Below are 21,897 nucleotides of genomic sequence, written 5' to 3'. Positions count from 1 at the left end.
GCAACATGTGTTGTCTGCCTTTCAATAGCATGGTCTAGGAATAACCATGGCGTAGGCCGTAGGGTCTAGTCTAGTTCATATCAAGACACCGTAGACTGCCATCTTGCCAGATTTAAATCCAATTGAACATCTCTGGGATATCGATGATCGCATACGTGTGTACATTGCCAAGACAATCACAGACCCTCGAAGACCTGGAACAGGAGCTGATTCTGGCGTTTTGAGGAGGGAGTGAAGGGTGTTTTGATATTGGGCCCTCAAAGGGCTTTAAGCACACTTCTCTAAAGTTGTCAAATTTAACCATAAGTTGATTTGTATCATTAATATGGATTTAATCAAAATTTTCCATGGCCATTCCTGAGTGTATGTTTACCCGTACCGTCCGTGGTGTGAGGCATAATGTATAAGGCCTTGAGGCTCTATTAGTGCGCCCAAATGGCCGAAGACATGGTTTGACAAATTTATCTGATTAAACCATAACATTTTACATCTAATTTAAGCATAACATTATTATTTACCTTGAATGCGCATTATTGTCCAAGTTAGAGATAATTAATCTGGAGTTTTATAATTACCCCATAACACATGAAGCGAAGCGAAAAGTGGGGTTAAGCAATTGTTTCATGTCAGTCTGTCTGTCTGCCTGCCTGTCTGGTTAGTTTTGATGGAGGAACAACTTATTTAAATCGAATGTTGTATTTTGAACACGAATGTGTACATGAATCGATGAACAATGAACATGAATCGGAAGACAAGTTTGTCGTTTTACCGTACTTTGGCTCGGAATTTGTCCCGATCGTACATGCGCAGAGAGGAGTGAGATATTTTTTATACACTGCCTGCCTGGCAATCATACAAAAAAATCGTTTCAAACAGGACACTCACTGTTTTTAAGGATCTCATTAAGGACACAAACAACAGGTACAAATAACTAATGGAATGTGTTAAAAAGGGTGATGTAAAAGACACTGTGTAAAATGGCGGTAAAACCCGGAATTAATTTATTTATATACCTTTAAACCTCTTTAAACCTTTATTTAAATTGAATTACATACTTGAACACTAGAAAACAAATCGCCTTCATAATACTTCCAAGGACCTCACTGTATATCGATATGTAGCATACGAGGGCGTGGCTTGTGTATCTGGTGAAGAGAAGGCCGCCGATACTGCTATATATGTACATCAATACTTGTGTATCCCGAGCACCCATGGTGATCAATAAAGCATCATCTCCACCTCCTCTCCTAAACTGCGACTCAACATTGTGTTATTACAGTGTATAAGTGTGGTGTATAAAACTGTTTCCATCATGTTAAACTTCCGGATTTTTTAAACGATCTTTAAAATCATTATCTTATTAGAGAACCACCTTTAGAGGCCATTTTCCCCCACAGAGCAGGGGTTGACCTTTTTTGGGCACCGTGGTCCCCTTTTTGAAGCAATGTTTTATGGCTGGATGCCCTTCCTGCACGCCAACCCTGTTGGTCACCTCTTGGTCGGGAATTACCAGTGAACTGGTACTCAATTTGCCGATCTCAGAGGGATGAGAGGCTGAGTCAACCCCCCTGGCGTTAATTCAGCGATCGACCGGGATTCGAACCCAGGTATCCTAGGATCCCAAGCCGGCACCCTAACCGCTAAGCCAACACCAGGCCTCATTATCTTATTAGAATTGAAGGATAAACCTGAACACTGCGTGGGGTATCGTGTTCTATGAACTCACTAGCTTGTGTTGTCTTTTCACCCTCTCTGTGCATCTTCGTGTTGTCGTTAAAGGCCATACTTGTTGTTTTTTTTTATCCCTACTCCTTATAGTTTATACTATCTGTGAGTCATGAGCATTCTGCTCGTTAACATATAAATTAATTAATATCAATTAGATAGTATAACGCAACCAAGCGCGTATCTGCCATTGGGGTTTTCGTTATGGTAGCATCGCAGGCTCGTAGGATGTGGTACAACACAGATGGTTCGGTATGAACCTCACAACGCGGTAACAACTTTACAACACAATGTAAGGTTTGTAGTGCTGTAAGTTTCGCAGAATGCTGCAAGTTTCGCAGAGTGCTGTAAGTTTCGCACAGTGCTGCAAGTTTCGCAGAGTGCTGTAAGTTTCGCAGAGTGCTGCAAGTTTCGCAGAGTGCTGTAAGTTTCGCAGAGTGCTGTAAGTTTCGCAGAGTGCTGTAAGTTTCGCAGAGTGCTGTAAGTTTCGCAGAGTGCTGTAAGTTTCGCAGAGTGTTGTAAGTTTCGCAGAGTGCTGTAAGTTTCGCAGAGTGCTGTAAGTTTCGCAGAGTGCTGTAAGCTTCGCAGAGTGCTGTAAGCTTCGCAGAGTGCTGTAAGCTTCGCAGAGTGCTGCAAGTTTCGCAGAGTGCTGTAAGTTTCGCAGAGTGCTGTAAGTTTCGCAGAGTGCTGTAAGCTTCACATGGAGCCACAGGCCGATCACCAAGCAGGTTGAAGCGCAAAAAGAGGACAACCAATGAACGAACATCCGCCCCGATAGCTCTGCCCAGAGGCTAAAGGGATTTAATAATTTAACCTACCAACGTCATGACTGATGTTACAGTTGGGTTTAACATTTATTGGGTGACGTTCAACCTCACACGTTCCGACAATAAAAGCGATTGCTCTGTGTGGAGTCAGCGAGTGAGAGGCCACACTTGTTTACAAATCTGCTCAAACCCCAATACTCCGGCAAGGCGCTCTATTGTTACATGCATCGTCTTGTTACATGCATGGTCTTGTTACATGCATGGTCTTGTTACATGCATGGTCTTGTTACATGCATCGTCTTGTTACATGCATCGTCTTGTTACATGCATCGTCTTGTTACATGCATTGTCTTGTTACATGCATTGTCCTGTTATCCCAATACTTTCTGCAAAAATCGGGGGATGTTGGAATCGGTTCCGTCTCTCTGGTCTGTCTGTCTGTCATCTCTAAAATGTAAAGTCATCGTCTTCCAATTCAGGTGGATTACATTGGAACATGCAGATATTTACTTGAAATTCACCCAGCTGAACTTTAATGACATTTTCCTTCCTGGAATTTTTCAAGCCATGTCATCGCTTCTTCATGTTTTCCGGAAAAACCTCGTAGATTACTTATGCCGTTTTTCATTTTTGTTATTGTTCGGATATCGGACTGTGTTTTTCCTCAACGATCATGGACACTGACTGTGTTATTATTTCCCCATTTCTTTCAGCGAGTTGGATTACCATGACGCAGCATCTGTGAATGCACGATGCCAGGCAATCTGTGACCAATGGGACAGTTTGGGAACACTCACCCAGAAGAGACGTGAGGCTTTGGAGGTAATTCCTCACCAATGAATTCCTCTTACAACACAGGGCATGGGACAAAATCAGTACAAAGCAAAAATGCCATTTAGTTGTACTTTTGTGTTGCTGTTGTACGATGCCATGTTTGCTTAGGAAATATTTATAGATATAATAAGGCTTGGTAAGTAGAAAATATGATTCATCGATGTGTGCGCCATACCTCGGATGGACGTTAAGGATTTTATGGTGTCCCTCGGGAAGAATATGCGAGCCATTGCCAGCAACATGGTCAAATCACAAACTCCTGCCATAACCCGCAGAGGGCAGCCTCAGCCTCACCAGTCAGTGACACGGCCTCGCCCTCAGCCAAGGCCCACAAAACAAAATATCAGTTTGTGTTTGTGCAGATGTCTGTCCCCATTTATAAGGGGATGTTTTAAAGGCCAATCTTTTAACACGAATGTGTGTTCACTATGATCTATATTTGTGGATAAAACGAACTCGAAAAACATTTTCCATAAAAGAGTAATTATGTCTCTTCAATTGGAATTGTAGACGTTGGCTTGCAAACCGAGCCTCAATGGCGGTGTACGGAATCTTCTTTTTTTATTATTATAACAATACAAGGCGCAGGGAGGTAAAATTTGCTGCACATCATGTCCAACGCACAGAGTAAAACGAGTGTTCATTTACATCCGTATGATGTCTAATAAATAAAGAAGATACAAGGACAAGCACACCTGACACGAGGCCGAGGCTTCAGACTTTGGCATGCTCACGAGGCTGCACCGTCGAATAAACTTTTCCAATACTTGACGGGCCTTTTACAAATGTGTGTGTGTATGTATATATACATAAAGGCCAGTCAATAAGTAACCTCAAAATGGCGATATAAATTCGAGAATGTAATGTGTGTATTTGGAGACAACATATGTTATATCTATGGGTAAGCGTCATGTTTTGCCTGTTTTAGATCTGGCAACATTGAACGTATGACATCAGTAGAGCAGTTCCAAGATGGCGGCTCCCTTAGAAGCATGCACCAGGGAGGAGCAACGTTCTGTCATCCGTTTCTTTGGAAGTGAGGGTGTGAATCCCAGTGAAATCCATCGCAGAATGAAAATACAATATGGTGACGCATGTTTATCGCTGCAGCAGGTGTACGAGTGGGACAGGAAGTTTAAAAGTGGAGTGTCCAGTGTGGCAGACGCTGCTCACTCGGGCCGGCCTCACACAGCTGACACACCAGAAATGGTTGCAGTAGTTGAGCGCGTGCAAAGGGAAAACCATCGCATTACGTTGGATGAAGTGGTCTCCGAATTGAACATTAGCCATGGTTCAGCACACCATATCAATCACAACATGCTGGGGTTCCACAAAGTGTCTGCAAGGTGGGTGCCCAGACAACTCACACCCGAACTGAAAGAACGGCGAGTGGGCGCATGTGAAGAACTTCTGTGACGTTACGAAACAGAAGGCAACGTAGTGACTGGGGATGAAAGATGGGTCCACTACTTTCAGCCAGAAACGAAGAGGGCAAGCAAAGAGTGGCGCCATTCAACTTCACCGAAGCCCAAAAAATTCCGCACGCAGCCGTCCGCAGGAAAAGTGATGCTGACGCTCACCTGGGATAGCCGAGGCCCACTTGTAGAGCATTACATGCCCAGGGGGACCACAGTCATCAGTGCATCACACTGCGACCTCCTTAAAAAGCATCTGAAACCAACAATCAGATCAAAACGGAGGGACTACTCACTACCGGTGTTTTGCTGCAGCATGACAATGCTCGGCCCCATACTGCCCGCGCTACAGCTGCAACAATCGAGGACCTGCATTTTGAGTGCCTTCCTCATCCACCCGACTCGCCAAACCTTACCCCTTATCACATCTTTGGGCCACTTAGAGGCACTTGGTGGAACCACTTTCCGATCCGACGAAGAGGTCCAAGAGGCAGTGCACAAATGGCTACACAAGCCGACAAAACATTTTTATCCCCTCGAGGAATCCAGGCCTTAGTAAAGCGCTGGGAAAATACATTGAACGCAATGGAGATCATGTTGAAAAATAACAGTTGTTACACACGTACACGCAATAAACAAGTTGTGAAAAATATTTTAGGGTTACTTATTGACTGCCACATATATATATATATATATATATATATATATATAATTAGATGCATATTCAATATGCCCTTCGTGCATATTCAATTGTCTATAAAGTCATAAAAATGTTATATTCGTGGAGATTATTGCATCAAATGCTACACGTGCAATGTCAATAATTTGCTCCCTCCTCTCACGTTTTACTACAGCGCACGGAGAAGCTGCTGGAAACTATTGACCAACTTTACTTGGAATTCGCCAAACGTGCCGCCCCATTCAACAACTGGATGGATGGTGCAGTGGAGGACCTGCAAGATATGTTCATTGTTCACACCATTGATGAGATTCAGGTTGGGCATTGCAGTCAAGTTCGTGTTTCCTTCACATTACCTGAACATTGGACCCTTAATTGCTGGGCTAATGCAATGGTATCAATTCTCATTGTTCATTTGCTATATTTTGTAGAAACAGGATTATTGGTGCATTGTTCTTCTTGTATAGTAATATATCGTTTAACTGGAAAGGGAAGACAATATTTGCACAATTTACAATAAAGGGATGGTTTATATAAGTTTATATAAGTAAGGAAGCAAGTTTGTCATCAATTGAATCGGCAAAAGGATCAAGAGCAGTGGGACTGCATGTTGCACATGCAACAATAGGCGGTTGTCATAGCAACCAATTTCTGAATGGAGTTAACTCAGAAAGTCATGTGCACAGTACCTTATTCACTGTAGTCCACTGGCTGAGGGGGTCCCCGTGTGCATGAGATGTGCCCTAAGTTACTCTTCATAATATTGAAGTAGACCATGAGACATATCAAAAAAGTTTGGGTAGACTTTTGGTAACCCGGCAGTAACAGAGGAAATGACGTCATTAGCCATGCCCTTTGCCGCTCTATTGATACCAAAATTTAGGGGTAGGGGAAACATAAATCGCAATAACTTTGGAAGTATAAATAACAGAACTACAAAATACCGATTAAAATGTTTGTATTTAAGTACTCTATTCATTACAATAATCATTATGCAAATTAATGTTAATGAGGTCACCAGAGGTCAAAAGGTCACAAAACCCGAGTACAAGTGAAAATTTCACACTGCTCCAAAAAAATACCCACCAAGTTATGGATTTACTCACTTTTACATTTATGATGCATGGAACGTTTGGAATAGATGCTACTGATTACTTTGATATGCATTTGGGGCCTTTTAATGCCTAATTGTATTACATAACATCAACTGAAAATTGCCGTAAATTAAAAAGGCAGATTTTTTTTCAGTCCATAAGTATAATAGAATGTTCTGCATACTAGTACCTTCTTTAGCAATTTGAGAATGTATTCTGAGTTATGTTTTGTGAAGAGTTCCCTTATGCTCTTCAGTCCATTGTATTAACCCTCAGTGTTTTGTCAAGTAGGCGGACACATCATAAGGTTAGATTTCATTGAAATCTTATTTGAAGCCAAGAAGCCTTTAAAAATACCCATGGGAATGATGACCATGGTTCCATAAAATGTTATCTATGCCTGATCTGCTAGTCAAATGAAAGAGACATATCTCAAGCAATGATAGACAAGTACATGTTTTAACACAATAGTTTCTATTGTCCACAAGTTTAGTAATTTACCGTTGCTTACTCGCATGTTTGTCAAAGGGATCCAGATGACCCAGCGATGCTTATACAGAGTAAATTACTGCTACATACCTAATACCATCAAGGAATTTCCTTTATGCTAATACTGAGTTGAACCAGAGGGGTTTTTGCATTGCACAATTTGTTCATCACCCTGGAGACTTTGACACTTGCAGAAACGAATGCAGGGAAGTCCATTTTTGCGACAGGCACATCTGTCATTGCTGCATTTTTTGCAATTGCACAAAACTGTGTATTCTTCAGGAATTGGTCTCATGCCTTTAGTTGGCATCAAAAGTTCATCTGCTTCCTTGTGAAGCCAAAGGCAGTTGGATCCAGTGATGTGGGCTTATGAGGGTGTAACAAAGTCACCATCTGATAGGTTGCATAAAACGCTCTATGGATGTGTTGCTGTATTGCATGGCTAGTTGGCGGAAGTTGCTCCAAGGATACACCTTTACTGTGATGGTACATGTGGTCTCTTAATTGATCCATTGTTGTGCACTTGGTGTTCTTTTTTATAGCTTGTACCAGGTATGCCTCACAGGACGCCATGAAACTGTCGGTACAACTTGTTCCAGAATCAAAGTCTTTCAGATACTCAGATGGACTAGCATTATTCAAGGCTACATGTTTTGTTCCCACCTTGCTTGTGTAGTCACAGCCAGTCAGGGTATGAACAAGTGGTAGCACATAGCAAAGTTCTTCTCCACCCTTTGGTGCTAATGTGTGAACTGGAATGTATCTCGTTGAATCTCCAACACCAGCCCTTAGCCAAAGATCGCTTAGGCCATTGTAATGAAGAATATTCCAGTAGTGCATAAGCAGTACAAACACATCTGTATCACCAGACAATACGATAATACGTTCAGTTCCACTTTTGACTGCATGCATCGCATGTGGAATGATACGAGCATCTGCCTCTTCTACATCGGGACTGAGGTCTGGCATTTCTGTTGAACAGCCATCTTTGACGGACTGGCATGTAACTGCACCAGATACACCTGAAAAAGAACTTGCCACAACGTTGACTGTGGAAGGTCTTTCTTTTCCACGCTTTATGGCTTGTGAGTGAAGAAGCATCTGGAGTTTAAATTTATTATTGCTTGATGCCCAAAATCTGTCCATTTCTACAGGTAATGGTGTGTCGTAATTGATAATGTTCATTTCAATTGCCGCTTTAACTGAACGGCGCCTTCTCTCGGAATCTTTTATGGACCCCTCGACATAGGAATAAATAAAAAAACCACCTTTAGAGGCCATTTTTCCCCGCAAGCGGGGGTTGGCCTTTTTCGGGAACTGTGGTTGTTGTTGTTTTTCGGTCCCCTTTTTGAAGCAATGTTTTACGGCCGGATGCCCTTCCTGACGCCAACCCTTTTTTTGCCACCTTTAACGACAAGCAGGGAATTACCAGTGAACTGGTACTCAATTTGCCGACCTCGGAAGGATGACAGGCTGAGTCAACCCCCCTGGCGTTAATTCAGCGATTGACCGGGATTCAAACCCAGGATCCTAGGATCCTAAGCCGGCACCCTAGCCGCTAGCCCAACACCAGGGTATTGGTTAGATTTAGGTATTGATCTTCCCTCGACATAGGAATCAAAGACCAAATCCAACCTGTCATCCCCCTGACCAATTGCAGCGACATAGTTCAGAAAATTATCACAGAAATCTCCAAATGTCTGCAGATCTTTTATTTTTATCTTTCTGATGTTGGCCATCACGTCAACTAAACATGTGGACTGTAATGCACTGTCCTTGACTGGAGTTCTCTCATCATCTTTGGTGAGTTTGGTCTCTAGTTCCTGGACAAGTACACTTTTTAGTGGTTTGGTCATCTGTCCTTCCTTATCAAACAAATATGATGTAGGGGAGACATCATACTGCAATAACTCTTCCATTGTCCTTCCACGGGCACGGGTAACCTCAATTGATCGTTTCATTTGGGCTTCTTCCTTCTGTTTTCCAGCGGATTTTCCTTTGATATCTTTTTCTGGCTTATGTATGCTGAGAAATGTCTTCAAGTTTGTTCGATGAATAACTGAGGAGAACCTAACTGATTGTTCTACAAATCGCTCTGTTCTCAGTGTTTCATATGCTCTGGTCCCAATTTCCATTACTGAAAGTAACTGGCTTCTAATATCATGAGACATAACTTCCTGGGTGAGAATATTGTGAAGTTCTACTTGATCAGGAACCAGCTGAAATGGGTTTTCATTCCTTTCTATTGTCGCAAGGATTGCTTGGACTTTCTGTTCACCTGTAGCTATTTCAGCTTTGCTGATCGTACCTTCCTCTGATAGACTGGTATTCACCCCACTTAATTCCCTGTGTAGGTTGGTTATGGCCAGCATTTCATGATAGATAAGCTCCCACATTGCCACAAATTTCTTCTTTCTTGTGTATGCCGATGATAACAGAGGCACTCTTTTGTGATCTATTGATCGTCTGTTCCAATGCCATATCAGCGCCGACCGCATTGAATTTTCCAGGGGTTCGCTTCACCACAAATTTACCTGCCCGGAATGCCTCATAGACCTCTGGTGCCGTGTCAGGTAGCTTGTGCATGTCCTCCAAATACAATGAACACCATCTCAGGTAATTTGTGGAATCAAAAGCTGCAAAGACAAAGTCACTTGCCTTGATTAAAACAAAAACTTCAAGATTAAACAATGTGATCTTTCTCAAAGGATGCATGCCGCTTGACATGCGTTGGCAACGGAATTCGATTAAAGTTGACCTTGGGCCTCCTACTTACAGAGCAATAAGGGTTAAAGCTAAAGAGCATAGGAGAATTCTTGATAACAACAACTGTTCATATGCACCTTCATATTGCTAACAAATGGTCCCAGCATGACAGCATACTTTGTGTGCCCAAGGACTTGAAAAAATTCCACCTTTTTAATTTATGACATTTTTCAATTGATATTATGTAATAAACTTAGGCATTAAAAGGCCCCAAATGCATATCAAAGTAATCAGTAGCATCTATTCTAAACGTTCCATGCATCATAAATGTAAAAGTGAGTAAATCCATAACTTGGTGGGTATTTTTTTGGAGCAGTGTGAAATTTTCACTTGTACCCGGGTTTTGTGACCTTTTGACCTCTGGTGACCTCATTAACATATTAATTTGCATAATGATTATTGTAATGAATAGAGTACTTAAATACAAACATTTTAATGGGTATTTTGTAGTTCTGTGATTTATACTTCCAAAGTTATTGCGATTTATGTTTCCCCTACCCCTAAGTTTTGGTATCAATAGAGCAGCAAAGGGCGTGGCTAATGACGTCATTTCCTCTGTTACTGCCGGGTTACCAAAAGTATACCCAAACTTTTTTGATATGTCTCATGGTCTACTTCAATATTATGAAGAGTAACTTAGGGCACATCTCATGCACACGGGGACCCCCTCAGCCAGTGGATTACTGGAGAAATACATTGATGGCGTATCAACAAGGAAAGGGCCACATGAAGTTGTGTTTTCAACCACTTTGGTCGCATGCATTAGCTGACCACCGATTGGTGATTCACCCACTCCTATGTCCATTACTATTCAGCTTAATATCGCTTGCCAAGCCAGCCATTCCTTATCAACCGTTTCATTGGAAGTGCTTGCTTGAGCGCTGAAGCCACTTGGCGAGCTCTGTACGAGCTAATTGGTAATGAAACACACCCCAGAGCCAATTTGGGCTGTGCCGAAACAGCCATTCAACGTCATCGCAGTGACGTCATTACACTACTTTACCTCAGAGAGGGGGAAAATGGCGGACATTCCAGAGTTTGTACAGGCAGAGTTTGCCTCAGTGTTGGCAAACCACGCAAATGCAGCTATTGGCTTGGCTTTCGTCGAACATGTCTGTACTGTACATTGTCAGTTAAAATTGCGTGACGTCGCACGGTGGGAAAAAATACGTGACAATATTATTTGTTGGTGGGCGGCTTTGGTGTGAACACCAAATTAACACACCTTTACGGTCACTGTTGGCCCGGTCCCACGTGACCTGGAATACATGGTGTAAATGAGCCATCCCACCGGCACAACCATTATCCCTGCCACTCATTACACCAACTGGCCGCATGTAACAGTATATGCTACTTACTCTTCCCAATTCCCAATGCAAATCTCCAAAATTGGATAACGTTTAGTTATGTCACAGAACCTGCCATGAACCTGCCATGAAGCACGTACCAGACACCAAAGCGCGTCGGTGGTTGCCAAATCGGTCTTTTGGTAATGATATCGGTCGGTATATACAATTACAAGGTGATTTGTTGTTGTCCTCCCAGCAGTCGGTGAGGGTAATAGTTTGTAATTTGTTCAGGGTGCCGGCGATAACTATTCAGGTAAGACACCGAGGGATATTTAACGTCACCTTCAGCATGGTCTGACAAAGTTGTCTAGTTTCACCATCAGCACCACCAGGGTGACTTTATACCGTACAGCGTTGTAAGATAACCGCTTTATTCTTCAGGTTGTAGCTGCGTGACCGTGACGTGACGTGCTCTCGCGAGATCTCGCGCCATCCCGCTCGAATCGCAAGGGCTTGTGGTACCGGTATAACGGTATTTCACAAAACACTGAACCAACACACACGCACGGAGCAGGAACAGCATTACATTACAAGGAGGCCTGAAAGTCGCTTTACCCCTTCTCCGGTAACGCATTCGTTCTCCTTGCATCTGCTGTAACATTTGTGAAGTATGTGCGAAAGACGCCATGATGCAGCGAGCAAATCTTCAGTCATCCTGTACCGGTTTGTCGACACTTTCTCCTGACGAAGCCTCACAACACAAAGAGTCGTTAGCTCTGCATGACGTGGTGGCCACAGAAGAGGAACTGGTGATGTTGTTGACCTGTGTCCAATCCATCGTTGAAGGAACAGGGAAAGGGAGTTGTGATACATTTATTAGAGGTAAAGCCATTTTCAGGCCACCCTGCACCAAGTTAAACTTAAAGACGATGTACTGCAATCGATTTCGTGACGATCTCCTGTATTATATATCGTGACGATCTACTGCATTCTATATAGTTATGATCTACTGGAATCTATATCGTGACGATCTACTGTATTATATATTGTGACAATCTACTGCATTCTATATCGTGACAATCCAATGCATTCCATATAGTGACGATCTACTGCAATCTATTTCGTGACGATCTATTGCATTTTATGTAGTGACGATCTACTATATTATATATGGTGACGATCTACTATATTATATATGGTGACGATCTACTGCATTCTATATCGTGACGATCTACTGCATTCTATATCGTGACGATCTACTGCATTCTATATAGTGACGATCTACTGCACTCTATATCGTGACGATCTACTGTATTATATATTGTGACAATCTACTGCATTCTGTATCGTGACGATCTACTGTATTATATATTGTACTCTATATCGTGACGATCTACTGTATTATATATGGTGACGATCTACTGCATTCTATGTTGTGACGATCTACTGCATTCTATATCGTGACGATCTACTGCCCTCTATATCGTGACGATCTACTGCATTTTATATCGTGACGATCTACTGTATTATATATGGTGACGATCTACTGCATTCTATATCGTGACGATCTACTGCATTCTATATCGTGACGATCTACTGTATTATATATTGTAACAATCTACTGCACTCTATAGCGTGACGATTTACTGCACTCTATATCGTGACGATCTACTGCACTCTATATCGTGACGATCTACTGCACTCTATATCGTTACGATCTACTGCACTCTATATCGTGAAGATTTACTGTATTATATATTGTGACAATCTACTGCATTCTATATCGTGACAATCGAATGCATTCCATATAGTGACGATCTACTGCAATCTATTTCGTGACGATCTACTGCATTTTATATAGTGACGATCTACTGTATTATATATGACGATCTACTGAATTCTATATCGTGGCGATCTACTGCATTCTATATCGTGACAATCCAATGCATTCCATATAGTGATGATCTACTGCAATCTATTCTATATTCTACGATCTACTGCACTCTATATCGTAACGATCTATTGCTACTGGGATAAAACGGTGATCCTGCGACACAAGGGGCCTTTACACCATGTGATGTATGGGATTTTCCTCAGATAACCAGAGACGGTAAATCCTTTTGTGATTGGTTATCAAAATGAAGGATTTAAAATTGCTTTGTGGTTTTCTATTTAATTTGGTTCAATAAGAGATTTTTTGGACAATTCCTTCGGGATAGACAATTGGACCTCTGACGTGGTCAAATTAGATTCTGGGACTACATCAAGGGTCCACTCACTACAGTATTCTGTACAACCACCATGTTCATTTCTTCCATTCCTTTCCCTCTAACCCTAAACAAGCAAGATGCACATTTTGAAGGCCGTGTATGAGTGAAAGAACCGTTTTTGTACCTGTCTTTCTCAGTGTCTCATTGCGGCGCACGAGCAGTTCAAGAGCACACTACCAGAGGCCGAGAAGGAGAAGAACGCCATCCTTGCGATCCACAACGAGATTGTGAAGATCTCTCAGACGTACAACATCAAGCTGGGCTCTGCGAACCCCTACACCAACCTCAGCACGCAGGACGTTTCCTCGAAATGGGAAAAGGTTGAAACGAAAAGCCATGTAACACCACGACTACTGTGTAGATTTTAATGTACTTTGTCCTACCGAAGGTATTCAATTGCAGAATGATTGATGTTAGTGCAGTGCATGCGCATTGCTTTTGGCATGCACCTTTAAACAGGGTAGTGCAGAATGCCATCAATTTCGGACAGTACAATAGATGAGTTGGTGATGCGCTGCTGAACTGCCTTCTTGAGGTTCCATCGCCGCTCGGTTCAAAATTGTCTGGAATTGCCAATCCGGTGCCGTACCAGCAGTGAGCACCGCATCTCAAAGCAGAGTTCTTTTAATGGGATGTAAAGATGGCCGTCTTGTCCAATTACGTGGATGTTAAAACCTGGTGTTGGCTTAACGGTTAAGGTGGTTGTCTTCAGATCTTAGGGTCCTGACTTTGAGTCCTTGTCATGCCAATGAACTATAACATCAGGTGGATTGGTTGACTCAGCCCATCATACTAGTCAGATTCACCATGTCAACAAATATAATTTCGTTCAAAAATTTGGGAGATTAACAAACCTGTACATTTTTGGAATCATCAGAGCATGGAGAATCCGAAAATCAATGTTGGTATTTGCACAGACACAGATTTTGGATTTTCAAAATGGCCGCCATAACATACATATTTTGCGCTATCTCGGCTTCTAGTCAACCTAGAAACTTAATTAAATATGCTAATCCTATGTTTTCTGGGTCAAGGAATCCCATAAAGGCCTCAAAATAGTGCTCAGGATTATAGAAAAACAACACACAAAGTTAATTGAAAACCATTGTCTTTATATTTGTGATATAACTATTACATAATACATGATATTGCAAGTCCTTTGAAGTTATAGGTTTGGGTTTATAAAGCAAGAAAGCAGCCTTGTTAGTATCAGATTGAACTACAAGTCCTATACACAGGATCTACGAGGTCTATACCGTTCAGGAATATGCTTTTACAGATCTTCATCACTGTCCTGAGTGTCATCTGGAAAGTCCTAAAAGTGAAGCAAGTGTTAGGATTAGAAGTCTAATGATCCCACCAATGGTTTTCTTGACCCAGAAAACATAGAATTAGCATATTTAAATAAGATTCTAGGTTGACTAGAAGCCGAGATAGCGTAAATTATGTATTTTATGGCGGCCATTTTGAGTATCCAAAATGGCGGCCATGCAGGTGTCTGTGCAAATGCCAACATTAATTTTTGGATTCCTCATGCTCTGAATATTCCAAAAATGTATAGTTTTGCTAATCTCCAAAAATTTTGAACGAAAAAAAAACAGTGGACCTGACTATCCTTACGAGGTTGGCAAAATGAGTACCAGCTTACTGGTAGTGAGGACACTGCATCAGCGGCACAGCCGCACCTCCACAAAACGATTCAGCCAAGCAGCTGCATAGGAACCACCATGTGGATGTCACACATCCAACAGTATTTTCCAAAAAAAGAACATTGACCAAATTTCTTGCTTGGAGCTAAGGTGTAATATTCAAGCTATGACCTATTCGGAAGTTGCTGCTAAAATGTTGATGGGACAAATGGCCTAAGTTAGTTTGTTTGAAAAAAAAAATACGTTTTTGTTCATGTTTATAAATGATTTATCAAAGTTCTGTCAAATATTCAATAACTTCTTGATCCCCTGCTGCTGGTAGGCCCGCCAGCTCGTACCTCAGCGTGACCAGTCCCTGCAGGAAGAGCTTGCAAGGCAGCACTCCAATGAAAGGCTTCGCAGGCAGTTTGCCTCATCGGCCAATGTTATTGGACCGTGGATGCAGACCAAGCTGGAGGTACCACGTGTTTCCTGCTCCCTCTTTCGGTTGTATTACAGTCATCTCTTGCTAGAAATACATGCATGATGAGTCGAAGACCGTGTTCCTCGTGTCTAAACAAACATGTCTCCATGATAGGAAGTGGGCCGAAGCTCGGTGGAACTCAGAGGAACTCTGGAAGACCAGATGCACCAACTGAAGCAGCACGAGCAGAACATCATTAACTACAAACCCAATATTGATAAGCTGGAGGGAGACCATCAGCTCATCCAGGAAGCTCTTGTGTTTGACAACAAGCACACCCATTATACCATGGAGGTAAGTAAGCCATAATGGCCAAACGATTGTGGGAATGTCACGATGGACATGACGCTCACATCCTCCACCCTCTTTTTCTACCCGCTTTAGCACGTTCGTGTGGGATGGGAACAGCTGTTGACCACCATCGCACGCACAATCAATGAAGTGGAAAACCAGATTCTAACTCGTGATGCCAAGGGCATCAGCCAAGAGCAGTTGAACGAATTCCGAACCTCCTTCAACCACTTTGACAGGGTATGGACACATTAACCACCTCCTCCATCACATTAAGTTGAATCCTGTTGAATTACGTCAGAAAAACGAGCAAGATGTCAGTTAAAGGTAGAAATCGAAATAAAAGTCTATTTGTGTGGCCTATAAACGAGGATTGGTCATGCGTGTAGCAATAAGCTTGTGAATAGTACAAAAACCATGATTGGCCATCTTCATGTAACACAACAGTATTGGGGACGGGGTTGAGGGTGTACAATATGAATGCAGATTGATCAACCAGTGCTGTGGCATTAACCTTCGCTTCATTGTGTTCCCCAACCCATCTCTTTCCACAAAATACATTTGCAATACTTACAAAAACACATGGAACAATGTTCACACGCCATGCTCACTTACCATCAATCGATTACGCTATCCATCACGTGCTCATCATAATATGACAATATCAACCTCTCCACCTGCCCATGTTATGCCAAACATACCTGAACTTGCACCCAAAACGTATGACACATTCATCATACCTTCAAACACCCATGGCGTCCACTTCGAAACATGTTTGTTTCATTTAGCATGAAACAGGTGAACTGAATTGTGAAGAATTTCGAACCTGCCTCTTCAGCCTGGGATGTGTCTTCCAGGTATATTTTGTGCCTCTTTTTTGCTTTTAAACACTTACTTGACCTGCTTTCTTTCCCTCCTTTCTCTTCCTCCCATGTCCCTCTCTTCCTCATTTCCTCTGACTTCATCGCGTCACTCCGATGGGTTTGTCTGTCCTTCGCTTCACTTTACCTATTTGCTACAACTCCACTCCTCTTCCACTTCGACTGCTCGGCCTTCTTTTCATCGGCCTCTTTCGGCGGAGCAGAAGAAGAATGGGATGATGGAGGCAGACGATTTCCGGGCTTGCCTCATCTCAATGGGATATGACTTGGTAGGAGCGATAACTCCATAGCAGGAAGCTGCTTTCTTCGATTGTCCCATTCACCTCCCTCCCGCCAACACACCTTACAAATCCTAGCCTTGGCTTATAGACAAGCAAAACATGCAGGTTTTGGTTAACGTCACCTGGAGAGACTTTAAACACCAAGGTGACTTTGAATTATATGTGTCTTCCTCAGTGTCTTCGGTAGATTTTTTTGCAGCTGCATTCCCCTCAATTTAAAAACCAATATTGAGAAGGACTAAGGTAGAGAAAAATTAATGCAAAGGAGGAAAATGATCTTATCACTGCAATATAACTACGTCTTGTAGAAAATGAAAGTCATTTACCTCGTTATCAAAAGGTGTCTGCAAACAGATACATTTTAACATTGTGCTTCAAAGAGGCCTTAGCACATTTCAAACAAAGTTGACCGTATTTAACCACATATCGATTTTATACCTCGAATGTCAATCATCTCTGAGTTAGAGAAGATCTGCTGCAATGCACATCGTACATTTAAAGGCGCTAAAAATTACATCACTTACACGCATATGCTGTTATGCAATGAACATCAATCAATCAATCAATTTGGTTTTATTAGAATAAAATTAAATAAAATGTACACGACTGTAGTCCAAGGACTAATAATGTCAAGTTTACAATATAAATAATTTCACATCGTAACAAATACATTATACAGACAGAAATCGATTATCTATTTGCATTGGTGAATCGATCAAAACAGAAGAAATTCATTTAAAAGGTTGAAATGCTTCGGTCAATATATGAATGTCAATAATTACATTCAAAATATGTAAATATTTGTATTAAATAGCCTACACCGACTTAAAAATAGTATTATTTATTCTTTTTGGTTCACGAGTTATCAAGTGACCACTATATTCGTCATGTGTGTGTGTCTGTCTGTGTGTGTCTGTCTGTCTGGGTGTCTGTCTGTCTGTGTCTGTCTGTCTGTCCGCAGCATAACTACCCGATATCATCCGATCTTGATGAAACTTGGGTGGGAGGTTGATGTCATGATCTCGTTGTGTCCTGCCTGGAGTGAGCGTATTGCGCCCATTGTGGGTGGAGCCACACCCAAAAAAAGATGTCTTTTTAGGGGGTAATCGAGTTCAAGCTACATCTTATCCGAGGGAGTTGGTGGAATCTGACGGGGGTTTCGATGTTTGGTTAGGCCAATGTCATGTGTCTCGCCCCACGGAGCTCGATTTTTCATTTTTTTTCATTTCATTTTTCACCGAATTTTCGGTGTTGTGTAGCTAACTAACCTCATAACTGATTATACATTATTTTCTATCTCATTTCAAGGTCAGTCACCTTCGTTTCGACCTGTCCGGGGCTGTTTCGGTTGTAGTCCGTCCTTTGTCATTGAATACCGCTCGCTCGTGAACCATCGTAGTCTCCTGACTTGTATTCTACGAAAACCAAATTGATTGATCGATTGATTGACATAAAATAAATGGGAAAATTAAATGTAATCTGAATTTTTAATCTGCCGAATGTCGAAAGGGGTCACTTAAACAAAATATATAACCAGAACGAGTCCTCAATGATCTATATATTTATAGGTTAAAGGGTCGGCTTTGTCCGCACGTCTTCTAACAGCGACAGCGTGAGCGAGTTCCTTGGACCGCAAACCCACCCTTGCGTGCTCACCGTTTGTAGTAGGTATTCTGACTTTTGTAAATCTTCGTTTTAGGGGACGTTTTCCAGCAAAAATTACGCACTCCACCCCATATGGACAATCCTTTGTTTTTGTGTAGACGACATTATACGATATACATCTTTTTCGTGTGTATACTTCGTCTTCACGTTCAAAATGTTTGGTCATAAGGCTCAGGGGTAAACTCGCATGCCTGTGGAACTGTGCGGCCCCATTTCGAATCTTGCTGGCATCAATTATTAAAAATAAATAAAAATATTGTGCAGTCTTAGTTGTTATAATAACTCCACATCACCCAGTTATATGAAGATATCACACCGATGATTTTGGTGTTTCGGTGATCTACATACACCACCAAGGTTCTGCATTTTTAAATGCTCCTCGATTAGAAATATGAAAATCGATTTTGCAAGAGGATAGGACACAAAATCATACGTGTCATGATGTAGGCAGAGCTATAGATTACTACATTACACAAGAAGTTTTTGTTTTTCCCACATTACGTCACTATTGTCATTAACAATCGCCATGCAGAGTGATCTTACGATGCAAAGCTTAAATAATGTCGCACATATCCTAGCTGTGTAATGCATTTAGTCAAATAAATGGAAGTTTAAAATCTTTTTTTGTCGGTTATCAGTAAAAACTATAAAATGGATAAATGTTATTTCAATCGCTGTGCTGCATAATCATCTTCACCGACATATAAACTTCAACTATGTCACTTTCACCATTGCAATGACAACTGGGCACTTGGCTTCGTAAAGGTCTGGTTTTTAATGCGGGGTTTATGTTAAGTAAATGATAAAGGGAAATAGATCTTCTACTGCAGCAAATGTACACAGCTCACATTATTTGTGGCTCATCTTATTATCAGGAATATCTGAAGGTGTTAAAAAAAAAAATTAACATGAAGTTGCATCTAAACCTACAAGCTGGCCTGCATGGTGTTCAAATCTGAGCCCCTGCCCCATGATGTTGGGCCCCAGGTTCAAATATCATACATCGTGTCAATATGTCCATCGTCTCTGAATTTTCTATATTCATGTTGAAGTACACCGATGTTTCCCAAATATCCTTGCCCTGCATGCAATTAGACATTGGCGAGAGAAAAAAAAGAAGCTTACAGGACATTTCATATAAAAACAAGTCAGGCCCTGTGTCAAAGCCAAAGCCAGAAATGGAATATGAAATTTTTTTTTCTTTAAAGCTTTTCAAATTTCTGTAGATGTTGAAGGCAGGACTCGTACAAATTCATTGCGTATTAGTTAAAAGGCCTAGTGATCATTAAAAAATTGCTCAGAAAGATGCTTTAAAACACCAAAATAGATGTATTTTCCATTTTACTTCCATCCCATTCAAGGGCGAGGCTGAATTTGCCCGGATAATGACGTTGGTCGACCCCAACAATTCAGGTTACGTGACCTTCCAGTCATTCATCGACTTCATGACGAGGGAAACAGGAGACACCGACACAGCTGATCAAGTTATTGCCTCGTTCAAGATCCTCGCTTCTGACAAGGTACGTTTCTCAAAGTGCAAATGTATGGGCAATAGAATGTACATAATTAAATTATCACTTCTGTTAAGACAGACAATATGAATGCTTCCTCTCACTGTCCCACATCTCCGTAATCCTTCCCAACTATCCAAGGAATTTATCACGGCTGAGGAGCTGCGGCGTGAGCTTCCTCCAGAGCAGGCAGAGTACTGCATTTCCCGCATGGCTACGTACTCAGGTCACTCTACTCAGCAGGGAGCTCTTGACTACATGTCATTCTCTATGGCGCTCTATGGCGAGAGTGATCTCTGAACGGCATGGGACCCTTACCTCAAATCCAATAATGTCTAAATTTGGACCTCAATTCCCCCACAAATCCCTCGCAAATGACTACCACCCAAAGCATTTCCCCCTCTGTTTTTGCTTCACTGCTTCTTGCCTTCCTGCACATGCTCTCCATTCCAACAACTATTTTGCAGTCAGGCAGATACTAAACAGGATAAAGACAGGTAGAGAGATTAAAGAGACAAAGGCATGTTTAGCTCTTGAAAAATATCAAAACCTTGTTCACTGTAGCGGAATTTTACAATCTGGCCTCGGTAACCCTTTCCCAAGTGACGTATATAAAAACAATTGCTACTTTTACGGATATTAAAGCAATAAACTTGCCAAAGTTTGTTCCTGCTCAGAAAAATTAAAATGTAGCAGTCCCTCAAAGCTATGGTTGTTTGAAAGATGTTGACATCCATAATAAATGTTACAGTTAACCTGACAAAGGTCAACAGCTAGATGCACAGATAGAAAGAGAAGGTAATGTAGTGCTCACTTTATGCTCGTCCAAGGTAGGTGAGCATGATGTACCAGTGAGTTTTTCATTCTGATGTCTATGGTTTGCAGAGGCTTATGGGGGCAAAGTGTCAGGCCAAAGCTTCTCGGACTCATTGGATCATTCTTTAGACTGAAAGCAGACGGTTCATAATGCTGCCAGACGATGAGAAAACAATGGATGAAATGAGAAAGTTTGTATTAATTATTGGTCCAACTTGGAGCCATAGACAATGTCAAAAACTTGCTTCATCTGTCACTGCCTTTTTCCTTCCCAACACCCACCCCATCTATCCATTTCATTTGCAGTCACATTTATTACTGACCTAGCAATGAAGGGTGAAAATCCCCCATGGTGTTCCCCTTATGATGGTACTGGCATTATAATAAAAATAACTGCCCCAGGACTTTTGCCTCATGACAAGCACATGCGGAGCGCCGTTTCATTGGCAGCCGTTTGCTCCACAAATCTTAGTATATTCGGTGTGATCACAGGTATATGACTGAGGAACCTTACCAGATCAAATTTAAAAAAGGGAGATAAATCACTGAACATGTTTGTACAAAACAATTAATTATATTGCATTAAAAAATGACCATGGGGGAGGGAGGGGAGAGGGAGTGGGGTTGAGGGGGTCTCGTTATTTGGGTAGTGCTCAAAATGCACGGTTGGAGTTCTCCTATTTCCTATTTTCCAAACGCCGTAGTTCGTCGTCTAATAATTCCTGCATTTTAATGTCTTTGTGGGTTTTCCCAGTCATTAATAACTTTGCCCAAATGAAGCCAAAAAAGTGACATTACCAATTTGTAGCGATGATTTAAAGTTGCGAAGAAAAATAAACCAAACAAGAGCGAGAATTACTTTGCAATACATGTCCCTTACCAAGTTTCAGTTCAATATGTTAAAGGGTAAGGGGAAAAAGTGTGGAGAGATTTCACACAAGTAAACACAACCTTTTATTTGGGTGGTGTATAATGCCACGTTTGGTGCCCAAAAAAAAAAAAACCCGATGCA

At 41.6% G+C, this 21,897-nt stretch overlaps 1 protein-coding gene across 1 annotated transcript in view; it reads left to right on the top strand.

Annotated features, from left to right (window-relative positions):
• The window catches only part of LOC137437953 (alpha-actinin-2), a 106,391-nt gene extending 85,102 nt beyond the window's left edge, over positions 1 to 21,289 (top strand). Inside the window, exons 13-21 of the mRNA XM_068132740.2 lie at positions 3,206 to 3,314; positions 5,596 to 5,736; positions 13,466 to 13,648; positions 15,300 to 15,434; positions 15,555 to 15,734; positions 15,825 to 15,971; positions 16,816 to 16,881; positions 19,920 to 20,078; positions 20,211 to 21,289. Of these exons, the coding sequence (XP_067988841.1) occupies positions 3,206 to 3,314; positions 5,596 to 5,736; positions 13,466 to 13,648; positions 15,300 to 15,434; positions 15,555 to 15,734; positions 15,825 to 15,971; positions 16,816 to 16,881; positions 19,920 to 20,078; positions 20,211 to 20,369 (1,279 nt within the window). The 3' untranslated portion in view covers positions 20,370 to 21,289. The remainder of the gene's footprint in view (positions 1 to 3,205; positions 3,315 to 5,595; positions 5,737 to 13,465; positions 13,649 to 15,299; positions 15,435 to 15,554; positions 15,735 to 15,824; positions 15,972 to 16,815; positions 16,882 to 19,919; positions 20,079 to 20,210) is intronic.
• Positions 21,290 to 21,897: the final 608 nt, after the last annotated feature.

This window comes from Myxine glutinosa, chromosome 12, assembly GCF_964187855.1.
Source record: "Myxine glutinosa chromosome 12, kmMyxGlut1.1, whole genome shotgun sequence".
NCBI lineage: Eukaryota > Metazoa > Chordata > Myxini > Myxiniformes > Myxinidae > Myxine > Myxine glutinosa.
Note: the sequence above shows the minus strand (reverse complement) of the source record. Positions and strands in the feature narration are given on the sequence as shown.